Genomic DNA, 14,910 nt, shown 5'->3' with positions numbered 1-14,910 from the left:
TTGTTTTTACTCCCTATAAAATAACTATTCTGGACCATCTTTACTCCTAATTCTGCGCTGTGATGTTCTTCTGTTACTCCTCCTGGAAATGTAAATATAACTTTACAACTAGGTAAAATAATTCTCCTTATCAAAAGGGGTTTGGCCCTATCAAGTTAGCACTGATTGGTGTCAGGGACAAGCCTCCAATTCTCAGCGCCCACTCGTCAAATTATTCATGAATTTCTAGAAGAAATAACAGAGGAACAGTGCAACATAGGGGAAAAGGTGATCCATAATTATTTCATGGGAAGTGCGAGTATTTACTAGCAAAGACATTGTCAGGTGGCGCTCATACTTTATCCTGAATAAATCAAAATGTTTTGATACTTTTGTTTCCATTTTTTCATCAATTTCATATCATTAACATTATCTATGGATCCAGTGATTTTCATAATTGCATGACTTTCACTTCTTGGTGTTACAATTTCAATGTTATACAGCACTCTGCAAAGGTTTTACGCAAGTGTGGAAAGAAGCTTCATACATAGAAGTGTTTAATAGTTTATTTTGTCAATTAACAGTGTGAAAAGTGAATTAACAAAAGAGAAATCAAAATCATATCAATTTTTAGTGTGAACACACTTTGCCTTCAAAGCAGCATCATTTCTTCTAGGTACACTTGCACACAGCTTTTGAAAGAACTCTAAAAAGATCAGTGCTCTGTAGGGGCCATATCATCACTTCCAGGACTCTTTGATCTTTTTTTATGCCACAGGTTATACAGCACGGCAAGACTAAGCATAGCTACAAGACCACCAGGTAGTTGCACTGCATCAGCAAGGTCTCTTCCAGGTAAATATTTCAAATCAGACTGGGGCTTCTAGATGTGCTGTTCAAGCAATAAGAAACGGGAATGGCGAGGACAGTAGATGCAGTAGTCGGTCAAGGAAACATAGTCCAGCAAATGAAAAACACATCAGGCTTAGTTCCCTTCAAAATTGGAAGATGTCCAGCTGTGCCATCAGCTCAGAACTGGCAGAAATCAGTGGGAGCCACCTACATCTACTGTTCGCAGAAGTCTGGTCATAAGTGGTCTACATTACAGAATTATGGCCAAACCACTATACCTTTAACATGCAAACAAGGCCAAGCTACTTAACTATTCCCAAAAAGATAGGAACTGGGGTAGAGAAAAATGGCAGCAGGTGCTCTGGGGACTGCTGAGTGAAAATGTGAAATATTTGGCTGCAACAGAAGGTAGTTTGTTCACCGAAAGTCTGGAGAGCGGCACAATACTGAGTCAGTGGTCAGGATTAATGGTGTTCTAAATGCTGAGAAAAACAGTAATATAGACTGCTCAAAAAAATAAAGGGAACACTCAAATAACACATCCTAGATCTGAATGAATGAAATATTCTCTTTGAAAACTTTGTTCTGTACAAAGTTGAATGTGCTGACAACAAAATCACACAAAAATCATCAATGGAAATCAAATTTATTAACCAATGGAGGCCTGGATTTGGAGTCACCCCCAAAATTAAAGTGGAAAAGCACACTACAGGCTGATCCAACTTTGATGTAATGTCCTTAAAATAAGTCAAAATGAGGCTCAGTATTGTGTGTGGCCTCCACGTGCCTGAATGACCTCCCTACAACGCCTGGGCATGCTCCTGATGAGGTTGCGGATGGTCTCCTGTGGGATCTCCTCCCAGACCTCGACTAAAGCATCCTCCAACTCCTGGACAGTCTGTGGGGCAACGTGACGTTGGTGGATGGAGCGAGACATGATGTCCCAGATGTGCTCAATCGGATTCAGGTCTGGGGAACGGGCGGGCCAGTCCATAGCTTCAATGCCTTCATCTTGCAGGAACTGCTGACACACTTCAGCCACATGAGGTCTGGCATTTTTCTGCATTAGGAGGAACCCAGGGCCAACCGCACCAGCATATGGTCTCACAAGGGGTCTGAGGATCTCATCTTGGTACCTAATGGCAGTCAGGCTTCCTCTGGCGAGCACATGGAGGGCTGTGCGGCCCTCCAAAGAAATGCCCCCCAACACCATTACTGACCCACTGCCAAACCGGTCATGCTGAAGGATGTTGCAGGCAGCAGATCGCTCTCCACGGCGTCTCCAGACTCTGTCACGTCTGTCACATGTGCTCAGTGTGAACCTGCTTTCATCTGTGAAGAGCACAGGGCGCCAGTGGCGACTTTGCCAATCCTGTTGTTCTGTGGCAAATTCCAAGCGTCCTGCACGGTGTTGGGCTTTGAGCACAACCCCCATCTGTGGACGTCGGGCCCTCATACCACCCTCATGGAGTCGGTTTCTAACCATTTGTGCAGACACATGCACATTTGTGGCCTGCTGGAGGTCATTTTGCAGGGCTCTGGCAGTGCTCCTCCTGTTCCTCCGTGCACAAAGGCGGAGGTAGCGGTCCTGCTGCTGGGTTGTTGCCCTCCTACGGCCCCCTCCACGTCTCCTGGTGTACTGGCCTGTCTCCTGGTAGCGCCTCCAGCCTCTGGACACTACACTGACAGACACAGCAAACCTTCTTGCCACAGGTCGCATTGATGTGCCATCCTGGATGAGCTGCACTACCTGAGCCAATAATTTCCATCTATTGTCTATTCCATTTGCACAACAGCATGTGAAATTGATTGTCAATCAGTGTTGCTTCCTAAGTGGACAGTTTGATTTCACAGAAGTTTGATTTAGTTGGTGTTATATTCTGCTGTTTAAGTGTTCCCTTTATTTTTTTGAGCAGTGTACTTACCCATCATATAATACCATCAAGGAGGCATCTGACTCCAAATTTATTCTGCAGCAGGACAATGACCCCAAACATCCAGCCAATGTCTTTAATAACTTTCCTCAGCTTAGAGAAGAACAAGTAGTCCTGGAAGTGATGATCCGACCCCACAGAGCACTAATCTCACATAATTTAGTCTTTCTGGGATCACAGGAAGAGACAGAAGGATTTGCACAAGTGACATCCACAGGAGATCTGGGGTCAGTTCTCCAAGATGCTTGGAACAACCTTCTGCCAAGTTCCTTCAAAAATTGTGTGCAAGTGTATCTAGAAGAAATGAGGCAAATGGTGGTCACCAAATATTGATGCGATTTAGATAGAGAGATATATATTATTATCTGTAGCCTAAACTTTTTGCCTTGTTGATGTCTGACATATTATTCACCTCTTACAAAACCTGTTTATAGGGACCTCAAGGAGTGCAGGGTAAAGAAGGACTAGTTGGGCCTCAGGTACGTAACCCATATAAAACTATTTTGGAAGTTACAAACGAACGTAGGGCACAATATCATTGAATATGAGACTCTCACAGTAAGATGTTTATACATTCAGGGAAAGATCGGGGAACGAGGAGTTGTCGGGCCACGTGGTTTTCCAGTAAGTGACCACACGGCGATGTCAGTTGTGATCTTTTTCTCAGTCAGTGTTTTTCATATATACTATTATTACAGGGAATTCCAGGACCCTCCGGCTCACCGGGGGAAAAGGGAATCCCAGGGAACCCGGTAAGGATCAGGCTTGGTATTTTTTGGCTTCCACGTACCATGTTTGATGGCAAATATCAGACCTGTATAATATAATATTAGCTTAGTGCAACACATTACGCCAATGCAGATCTGGTAAATGTCTTTTATGTTCTCTAGAAGACTTTTAAGTGTCCTCTTAGGCTTTGGGTCGCCACGTACTGTGTCGCACAAGTTGCATATAACAGTTATATATGTATGTATCTTGTCCTGATCCACCTCCTTCCAGCAGCCATTTTTTTCCTTTATATTGTCAATACTTCATCTCACTAGTCAAGTCCTGACCAGGTTATAGTTAGTATGTGGAGGTCACCTCGTTACACATTACAAGAGCCCCTAACTATTCGGGTTCATTGGATTGTTGTACATTTAAAGCTAATTCCTCTATTGTTGTCATTTTCAGTTTCTTCTTCCTTTGACATTCATACACCATTTGCCAAAAGTAATTGTGAAACTCAACTCTTCTGTTTTTGCAGGGACCTCCAGGACCACAAGGACCTATAGGGGCTATAGGGGAAATTGGACATAAGGTATGCTGAAAGATTAATTTAATGTATTGTCTTTAAAAGGGTTGTCCACTACATAAGTGTTGTAGTCTCCCTAGAAAAATAAAAAAAAAACAACCTTTGTCACCTACTGCACCAGCGTCGTCTGTGCCTGGTCTCCAGGTGCTCGTGTGACATTGGCTGCAGCACTCTGGAGATATAACAATCAGTGGCCACTTATGACTGCTTTGTTCACGCTTACTTCAGATGAAATTCTGCCCTCCTGGGGGGTGATGAGTGAGCGCTCCAGCCCATTAGCGGTCACTGATTGACTGCAGCGCTCACGTGACATAACAAAGTCACGCAAGCTCTAGGAGATCTGGTTCTGACAGCTCAGGAATGGAGCCAGCGTGGGTGGTAAGTATAAGGGTTTGTTTTATTTTACTCGGGGGTATTTTAAAAGGGGTTATCCACTACTTGCACAATCCCTTTTTAAGGTGTATTCTCATTTTATACATTTATAGCATATCCACAGGGTAGGGCATAAAAGTATAGTGCACGAAGATCCCACTTAGCAGACTTGCATATATCTCGAGAACTCGGCCCTTATGCACCCCTCTTTCTTTGGAGGAAAATTACAAAATGAGAATATCCCTTTAATTTTGTAAATTTGTGTGATTTATGTTATTTATTAGTCTATTAACTGTGGGTTCAATTAAACATTTTTGTATTCGGAGGGTCCTGGAATATTTGCTGACACCATTGTTAGTAGTGCACTTTAGTTTCGATAAATGTTTCCCAGTCACAATCTCTGGTGCCATAGTCCCCTTTATCACAGGCAGGTAACCACTTTACACGGAGGGTAAGATATCCAAAATCCATCCCATCTACATAGCCTTCTACACATGGTCGGCTTGGTAATCGGGAGCTTAGTTTCTACATTCTTCAGTTTATCCAAAATAATCTGAACTTATAAAACAAATGTTAAAATCATTATAAACTCATTACACTGTGGAATTTCGGCCCAAAAAGGCAATTTGGGGTCAGGAATTAGATTCTGGCTCAGAGGATTGGCTTTGGTACAACTTGCATGAACTTCCGCTGTAGCAGAAGCATAGACCTAACATGAGAGCCCATGAATGAGCTGGGTAGCAATGGCCTCATGTTTGGGTGAAGGTCAGGTACAGCCCAGATCTGTTCTCTTTGGGAAAGTGAAGATTTCTATGTGATAACCCCGACCTGAGGATTGTGGTAAAGCAGGCTGTACGTTTCTATACAGTGTAATACCACAAAAATACTCTCTGGCTTCCAGTGTTTTTTTTTTTACATTGTGACCAATGGACGACCTATGCAACTCATCCTGATGGAAAAAACGTGAATACAGTGTGCACAGAGTCTTAGCAATGTGATATTACATTACCTACATTCTCAGGCCTCTCTCTTTCTAGTTTTACCATAAAATATTACACAATATGTGTCAGCCTTTATGTTAGAGTCTATTGAAATATACAATTAATAGTAGCATGGTTTTTTTTGTGTTTTTTTTTTTTTTCATTTTAGGGACCTCCAGGGGCAAAGGGAGAACCAGGGCCTCCAGGTGAACTAGGGATGAAGGTAGGTGACGACCTCTGTGGATAACTATTGTGAAATGTGTGACATTTGTTACATCACATCTAGATATATACATTGTGAGGTAGCCCACTGTATCCTCCCGTACAGCGGCATACGTCACCCAAAGACTCCTCTTGTGAAAAAAACAAAATGTGAACTGCCCCATTATTTGTGTGTTTTTGTTGTGGTTTTTTTTTTTTTTTTTTTTATTATTATTCAATGCCTTTGTATGGAGAATAGTGACATATGCCATGATGTTCCTTTCCATCCATTTATTGCAAAATAAAAGTATACTGAGGAAACTCTTTTGGTCTCTATCCGGTAAATGGAGTCCCATGGATAAGTTCAGCCTGAGATATATTTGTGTGTATGTGCAACACTAAGAAGGAAAGCTGTGGAATTAAAGGGGTATTCCCATCTCCAAGATCCTATCCCAATATGTAGTAGGTGTAATAATATTAGCAAATACTTACAATTAGAAATGTAGTATAGTTCTTCTGATTTGCTGTGTCACTTACCTCATGTAACGCATTGCAGTAGCTTAGGTATCCAAGGTTACGACCACTAAGCGCTGTCTAACTCTCACTATATGAGTGGTCATAGCCATGGATACATAAGCTACTGCAAATGCCCTACATGAGGTAAGCGACATGGCAAATCTGAAGAACTGTACTACATTTCTAATTGGAGGTATTTGCTAACATTATTAATATTACAGCTACTTCATATTGGGATAGGATCTTGGAGATGGGAATACCCCTCTAAGGAAATCCCAGGATTTGTTGTGTTTAATTTGGAGGATGGCCTTACCAATGGTTCTACTATTGATCCATTCTGTTCTGCAAGTGAAATTGGACGTCACATACTGAGCCCAAGGGATCAGACGGCGTCTACACAATCCATCAAAAGGCATTTTCACGACATTAGGCTACGAGCCACGCCATGTAGAGAGCTTCACGAGGGAACGTCATACCAGTTCTACTCCCGGGATTATTGTGTGGGGATGATATAATGTACGGCAGCCGGACCCCTCTGATCTTTATTTCAGGTACACTAAAAGCTTGGGAATACATTAATGTGGTTGTGGAACCAGTGGTGCGGCTATTTCTCCAAAGTGTCCTAGGAGCTGTTTTTCACCACAACAACTCAATGCCACATGTTGATTGTGTTACTGTGAGCAGCCTGCGTGGCCTAAACGTGCTACCGAGGTCTGCAGCGTCTCCAGACTTGTCCTACCTAGCACATCTGGGACTTCCTTGGTCAGAAATCGGGATGTTTTGAAATTGTTGTTTCTATTTTTGATCATTTGCAGATCAGTAACTTGTCTATGCGTCCTGTGATTTCCATAATTCCACAAATATTCTTTCTTGGTATTGCAATTTTAATGATGAGTATAATATTTATAATATACTTATATGTATTCATTCATTTGCTCATAAAGGTGCAGATGGTGAATGTTCATCAGACTGCTTCCATGTTTGCTCTTCTCAAATTGGCGTACTTATTTAGGCCACAGTTAAATAATGCAATGAAGACGTGTAGATTTTGATTTCAGAGTAATTGGTGTGCAACGCCATGTCCCCTGTAACATTCATCTTAACCACCGCACTCATCAGGTCATTTTCTGGGATGCTGAAAACATCCGTTCAGAGATGACCACCACCATCCATCCATATATCTGTCACTCTATTAACAGCTTCGGGCACTTTTGCTATCCACTTTTTGTTTCTATTGCTCCAATGCATTGAAAAACGAGTATAAATGAAAGAGCTTTTCTAATAATGTTTACTAAAAGTATCCTACAGTTTTGAGTACATAGCTAATGTGCAGACCTCTGTAATACCGTTGTCAAAGGATTTTTACCATTTTTTCTTCTGATCTTGAAGCAATGCTCCCTGCCATGTCCTCTCTACTTCTTGGTAACGTACATTGGGTGGGTTAGTGAGAAGTAAGAGACAAGATGGTACATGGTAACACAGGACTGTAGGATCTGACTACACAATGTTAGTTTGTGGTCTGTTACCGTGGAGACACACAGGTTTTCATAGGAGCTGTAGACTGAGATCAATGAATGTGGCCAGATTTTGGGCCATACAGTTTTCTGCAGCCAGGTAGGACTGAGTTAAATCTGCCCACACAGTGTAAATTCTGCATTTTGCCCGGAGCCTCTATTACAGCTGGAGGAGACAAGGGGCAGCCTAATATCCCGGGATCAGAGCAGCTTGAGACCATTGTGAGTGTCCGTCAGATCTAGTTTTGCTCTTCTCCCAGAGGCATTTTTGCTTTAATGTCATCCTGTTTATTTTGGAGGGTACATCTTGCCGCTTTCATACTTCTTATTGTATCTCTACATTTTATGTTAGCCCCCCACCACTCCAACCTCATTGTTTTTGGCAAGCCATCCCTGGCTTATGACAGAAGCTACTGTTCCCCCTTTGTGACAGAGATGAAACCTAAACCGTCCTCTCCTCCCGTCCTTTTCTTTGGGAACAAAACCCCATTGATGTGCGCTGTCCTGCCATTCGGAAATGCGAGGCTCACAGTAGCTGACAGCTCTCAGCGACTGCCAGCCGCGGCTCTTATCTCAGCTGGACAGAGGACGAGCTCTGGGTGTATAGCTCAAGACCCCTCCATCTCCGAGCCCTGCACATTTACATGGGACCTTAAGTCCTGTTTGGACCCAGATGTCTTTCCCAAGCGTGTTCCCTGTTGTCTAACAGCAGTAATTTGTTTTCTGAACAAAGGGTCAGAGCTTCGCAAGCAACAAACTGAGCAATATTTATAGTAGAAAAACAGGAAGACAGAAAATTCTGGACCTGGGCTTTAAAATTGAAAAAGGCATGAAATATAAACCTGTGCCTGAAAAAGGGGCTTCGGCTGTTCCCAAAACTGAATGGGAACTAGCTCTATTTTCTAGTCTTCTATTGTTTCTTAAAGAGACACTAATCCGACAAAGCAAAGAACATAAAAACACCATCTATGTAGAGGTGTTTTGTTAGCCTACCTCATGTTAAAGTTAGTGTCTCTTTAAATTCACAGTACAGCTCTGGAGGTGTTAATTCTGTCTACAGTTGTGAACCAATGTTTAGATATGAGAGTTTATTTTAGCACTGATCTTGTCTATATTTCTGCCATCAGGGAGATATTGGTCCACTGGGAATACCAGGAGAACAAGGTCTCATAGGCCAGAGAGTGAGTATCAAAAACTATTAAAACATCAAAAACATGTCCCTTCTACCATGCGTTTTTAATGCGTTTCCGCAGCTGCAAAAATGCTGCAGAAACGCATTAAAAACTCATCGTGGGCACACAGCCTTAAAGCGTTTTTTCACATCCGCAGCATGTCGATTTTTTTCAACATTTTTGCACCTATTCAAATGAATGGGGAAAAATGCATATAAAAATGCACGAAAAAATGCACATATTTTACGCTGTGTGTTTACTGCCAGCACTCCTGTTTTTTGCTGTAGAAAAATCTGCTGCAAATACTCCAACATGTGCACATAGCCTTAGACCGATGACATGCAACTCTTTTGTTTATTACTGTCAGGCAAGCAATATGTCCGGGTGAATAACCTTCTTTGCTAGTCCTATAGTGCCCCCCGCAGGGAGGCCCAATGAAGCAGAAGTTTTTGGTTATTATTAATACTGAGCACAGGCTTGGATTTTGTATTTGCTTAATGCTAGCTAAAGACCAGAACGATTCACAGTCCCATAGGAATGACAATCCTACATTCAGTCATTACTAGTATGTCTCCTTTCTGATGATACGATCTGTATCTGCAGGGGGAACCAGGCCTAGAAGGCGACAGCGGGTTAATGGGCCCTGACGGACTGAAGGTGAGTGACCCTGTTATGGATTGAGGATTGGTTTTGTTGTTCCTGAAGACCAGGTGCATTCGCTCAAAGGTTTCATTTGGAGAAACATCCACCAGCAAGGACTTGTCCATGTGTAATTAGGAGGAAGCGCTGGCAAGTGCAATCCCCTTGTGATGGAGGCTGCATTACTGAAGTATACAGGAGATGTCACACACATGCAGATGTTATGTCTGCTCCAGCAAAGCCTTATGAGTAATAGAGGGTTACATGGTCGGGTACGATAACATTATATTGAGTGGGATCAGACGTTAGGGGTACTTATAAAGTTTCACATATTATTGTAGATATTTACAAGTGATTTAGGGCCAATTGTATACAAATTATTTTCACACGCACATCACTCGGACCAAACACTGACCCACTAAAGTCAGCCGGACAATTCACATTAGCAATTTTCCATGCAGACAGTCAATCTGTGTCAAGAAGATCACAGCAGGCCTTCGTTCTAGGACGCGACAGCGGGGGTGTGAAAAACAAAGTGCACTCGTACACAAAACCGATTCATTGCAGATAGAATATGGTGCATTTTTCAATGGAGTTTTACGTCTATCTTCTGAATACAGCTTAAAGCTCCATTCACACATTTACGATTTGATGAGAATTTTGAAACAGATTCTACACGGAAATCCCAATCAACTCTGCAAGGAATCCTTAGTCAATCCATGGGAATAGGTTTTCTGTAACCCCGTTCACAAGCACCGGAAACAAAATCAGTTCAGAATTTAGTCCATGGCATGGGAAAAGTAGCATGTTACATAAGCAGAGAAGACCAGCCAGATGGAGCAAAATTTTTGTGGATCAGCGGCTCATCAAACTGCACAACTGAGGCAGAAATCAATGCGTCAATCTTAGATTTCTGCCACAGATCCTCTATTGAATACATTTCAAATTAGTAAATGGGACATGATGTGAAGAAACCCTTCTGTGCTCTTAGGGCTACTTGTGCACTTTGTTCCATAGAGAATGGGAATGTGTTGAGTATCGAGCATCTGGGGGGAGAAAAAAAAAAGTCATCTATTTGCATTTGTCACATCTGTGTGTTTCATTCATGTTAGCCTGATTGGTGTTTTAGCCGCAGTTTGTACTTCAGAGCTGTCTCTCCTACTTCCATAGTCGGGAGATGGTCAGCCACAGTTAACGGATCCTTTAGGTCATCCGTTCATTCTCAGCAGACATACATACATCCTCTTACCGGCTATCCATGGCTGTCAGTGTTGTATATGTCACATTACCCAGTCACATCGCTACAAGATTATAGCAAATAGAGTCAGAGAGAAACCAGCATGCAATTTTAATTAAAAAGTAGGAATTTAATTGGGAAGTGAAGATCTGGAATTTACATGTATACTAATCTGCATTTTTCATATGTGGGAATAGGGTGAAAAAGGCGAACCAGGACCTGACGGGGAGAATGGAGAAAAAGGCACCATCGGTTTAATAGGAAAAGATGGCCCTCCCGGTTTCAATGGGATCCCAGGTGTCCGAGTGAGTACTTACCATAATGGATGGAAATCCAAGGTATCTAAATACCGATGACGTGCCACTTCTTCGTACCACTGTGGTGTAGGTGACCTGGCAGCTTCCAGAAATATATCCAGCCCTGTCTCTACGTCCTGTGATATGATTTTGGTGGTATATGATTTACTGTGGAGTCAGAACCTGAATATTATTAATACTAAGCTGCCGCAATGCTTTTCCTTTAAATTTCATGAATCCACCCACGTGTTCTGTGTGGGAGAGAATTATCTGTAATAAATCTGGATGGCTATTAATGACATTAGCGACAGCAGACCTTCCAGGTGCCACATTACATGGTTTCATCAAGCGTCCTACTGCTGGCAGACAAGCAACATCTGAGTTGGACATCACAGGCATTTCACAGCTGTACTGATACTGCACAAAATCTAACAGAGCAGCTGGGTAGCCCTCCCCGACCGCCCCCTAAAGCATCTGTAGGTGTCAAGCACAGTCCTATGTCCGTCTCATTGTCCATTGCACACAGCCATTCACACGCCTAAGCTCTGTAAACTTGCAAATTAAAAGTAGTTTTACTTGGCAGGAATGCAGGATGATCTAAATCTGCTCAGTGCCCAGGACATAGTTGTAAAAAAAAAAAAATGTTTATTCAGAGGAAACTCGTCCTTTACACAAAACAGAATCATCGCTGAATTTCTGATGATTATTTGTATGAGCTTTGGAGTATGGAGATTTAAAGGGAACCTGTCACCGCGACTGACCCCTTATCATTAGTGCACATTATAGCTGAACTGATACTAAATGATGGGGTACATTAGCAATGTCTATGCGGAAACTGACTTGCGGACTATGTAGAGGTTTTTTTACCCATTTTAGACTTGCTAGATTTGTGCATTTTATCCCCAGGTAATCCGTATCAAAATATATAATTATTAGATTTTGTTATAGATTTTTGTCCTTCCCATTAAATCAATGGAGAAGATCGTCATCCAGTCTACACCACATGGAAAATTTCTGCAGCCTGTGGATGAGATTTGTTCAGATCCCCTCCATTTTTCTGCTTTCCATACGAAGATCCAGATGGAAAATCAGTGGGGTTCCAGTACATGTGCGCATAGTCATGACGTAGTCATCGATTATTAATGAATTAAAAACAGTACCAGGGAGTAATAAATAACAAATAAACAGGAAAGGGTGATAAGAAAGCTGCTCCAGAATAGAAGGCAGTCATTTGACTTAACCTCTCCACGTTTGTGTAGCCTATAAGGCCAAATTTGGCAGCCATGATGTGGTGTTTGTGCCAAGCAGCTGGATCATTAAATTGCACTTTGGAGCAGCTTTCGGATCCTTCACACAGTCCTGCATAACCTTCACAGTCCTCAAATAGCTAAATCCTACTACTATTGAGCACCTGGGGTGGAAGGGGCTTCAAGAATGGACATTCCCTTTAATGCACTGTATGACGTGATGTAACCTTTCCTCACCAAAGCAGTCATTTCATCCTTTAGAGTTAATGGAGAGATTTTACAGACCCCAGTGATATAATGCAGACATGGAAAATACAGAAAGACTTCACTCAGACGTAGCTCTGCAAATACGACAACTTGTCCCTATAGATGGGCCAGTAACTTGTGGCTGATGGTGACCACATTAGGCTCCATGGCAAACCAGTGAATGACCCTTTTGGATTAGTTACCTGGCCCTTCACAGAACCCTACCAGCTATGCCACCACTATCATGTAGGCTTTTCTGTTAATGGGAATGTCCCACAATGGACATATATCACTTACCCACATGATTGATGATCTCCCTCCCATCACTGGACCAGTGGTCCCAAAACCTTTTTCTCTCCACTAATCCATTGAGGAGGAGACTAAATTGAATAGTGGTCATAAATGTGCCCTGATGTCTTGGTCAGCCTCACGGACATTTAATGGAGCGGCTGCCCGACCACCTGTCCATTCAGACTCCTCACTACGGTCATGCAGTGATTGGTGGGGTCACCAATAAAGATCAATGAACACCTAGTGTCCGATGCTAAACTCCGAACGCTGACTTCTTCTGGAAGTTCATTTCAGTGTTTGGCGTTATGGGGGGAGAGAGAGAACTTTTACAGTACCAAAATTCAGGTCCCCATTGACTTCTATGGGCTTTGGGTTCAAGTTCGGGTAGAGTTCTGATACCCAAACCGAACTTAATGAAGCCAAACATCCACTGGTCCGCTCATCCCTAGTCACCAGCAAATAGATACCGTATATCACCAATCCTATGTGTCTATTTTGGGACAACCCCTTTAAATGGGAAACTTGGCAAAACTTTTTATTTAGGGTCTTCCTGTAATTACATTGCTCCACACTATCCCCCTTGCATTCGCATTGGTCTATCTTCAGGCCTCTAAATAGCATTGTGTTCTGCATATTACTGGGGGAAACATGGCAGCCACAGAGTTAAGTAACTGTCTGCTCTGTCCGATGTGAAGCCAGCTGGCGTGGAGTCTAGCACTCACTTCCAGCAGCTCTGCAGAGTGATTTTTTGGTCTCAGGACAAGCCAGAGATTGGGTATCAATTCCAGGAAAGTCATCCTAGAGTGTGTGAGAAATCCGAGTCTGCCTCTTGGAATCCCACTCTTTACAAGCAAATCTCGTCCAAAAAGTTCTAATGAGGGTGCAGTGAGGGGTGTGACTGCCGCGCACCTTGCTCTCTGTGCATACTTACATTAGCAGTGACTGGAAGCTTTAGCATCGTGGTATCATTGTGTCCAACCGTCGACCAATGGCTTGGCTCAAAACAAACTATAGCTGCTTTCTAAGAACTGTAGCGGTTTATATTAATTGTTCTGTAACCATCAAACAAACAAACAAGACTGATGACTGTGGCTGGTGATGACCGTGCAGTGCAATCTGAGGACAGCAGCTACGATAATGCACAGTCATTAATCAGTAGAAGTCTGCAAACTACTATGAGACCACTGCTCCTTTGTGCCTCCTCTTTGGGCACTTGTGTATGGGCACTAGTATGTGGCATTACTGTGACTTCCAGCAATGTTGGATAGCCAGTTAGCTGCTCTGTAAAGGATCTTGTCACTTAAAGGGGTTGCAACGTGTCTCATCTTCAACGGGTAAAATTGCAAAGCAATTTTGCAAATCTCCTCTGTTCTTGAGAATGAGGTTATTTTTTAGTTCTACTGTTTACTGTTCATTGTCTAGGTTACCGACCACCGCTGCAGTCTCTTATCAGTGGCCAGTTCCCTATGCAAAGAGCGCAGTGCTTACAAACTCTTTGCTTTAGCGCTTGCATGCACTGCTCTGAAACTGTCCAGATTGATGGATCTGGCCATCTTCAGTGCCCCTGCACTCCTTTGATGCCGAGGCAAACCTAACTCTGCTTGTGCATCGGAGAGCGCACAGTTTGGGCCAAAAGCTCAGCCATGCTGCAGGCCTCAACTGTCAATGTTCAGGAGTGCACTGCGCCCCGGCAAGCAGGAAAACTGGGAAGCCGAGGAAGCATTGTGCTCCTGAAGACAGAGCATGGGGAAAAAAACTTCAAAATCCTGTAATCCTCAGAAGCAGGAGTTAATTTGTTGTAGCCAGCATTCTCCTTTATAACCTATCCAAAGGATGGGTGATAACTACTAGTTTGATGAGGGTCCAACCACTGCGAACCCACCTATTCCTAGAACAGGAAACTTGTGTCCTCTGCTGAATGTAGTGATGGTCACGCATGCTGATGCTCCATTCACTTCCTATAGGACAGCCGGAGATAGTCATGCACTATACTACGTATCAATGAACGTTTAGTACAAAGCAAGAATGGGGGGACGGAGATTGTATTTGAGGGCATCATGATCTCTTGTCGGACCCTTGATTTCAGAGATCGTGTGTTTTACCTGAATAATCAGTCATTAGACCCTGTGTTTTATAAATC

General features: G+C 42.8%; 1 protein-coding gene across 1 annotated transcript in view; it reads left to right on the top strand.

Moving 5' to 3' along the window:
* Positions 1–14,910, top strand: part of COL27A1 (collagen type XXVII alpha 1 chain) — a 285,000-nt gene that overhangs the window by 190,617 nt on the left and 79,473 nt on the right. The window contains exons 30-37 of the mRNA XM_073639999.1: positions 3,200–3,244; positions 3,345–3,389; positions 3,464–3,517; positions 4,012–4,065; positions 5,581–5,634; positions 8,770–8,823; positions 9,418–9,471; positions 10,888–10,995. Coding sequence (XP_073496100.1) covers positions 3,200–3,244; positions 3,345–3,389; positions 3,464–3,517; positions 4,012–4,065; positions 5,581–5,634; positions 8,770–8,823; positions 9,418–9,471; positions 10,888–10,995 — 468 coding nt within the window. The remainder of the gene's footprint in view (positions 1–3,199; positions 3,245–3,344; positions 3,390–3,463; positions 3,518–4,011; positions 4,066–5,580; positions 5,635–8,769; positions 8,824–9,417; positions 9,472–10,887; positions 10,996–14,910) is intronic.

The sequence above is a fragment of the Phyllobates terribilis genome, unplaced genomic scaffold (assembly GCF_046119375.1).
Source record: "Phyllobates terribilis strain yellow unplaced genomic scaffold, ASM4611937v1 Scaffold_7__3_contigs__length_470593459, whole genome shotgun sequence".
Classification (NCBI taxonomy): Eukaryota; Metazoa; Chordata; class Amphibia; order Anura; family Dendrobatidae; genus Phyllobates; species Phyllobates terribilis.
Note: the sequence above shows the minus strand (reverse complement) of the source record. Positions and strands in the feature narration are given on the sequence as shown.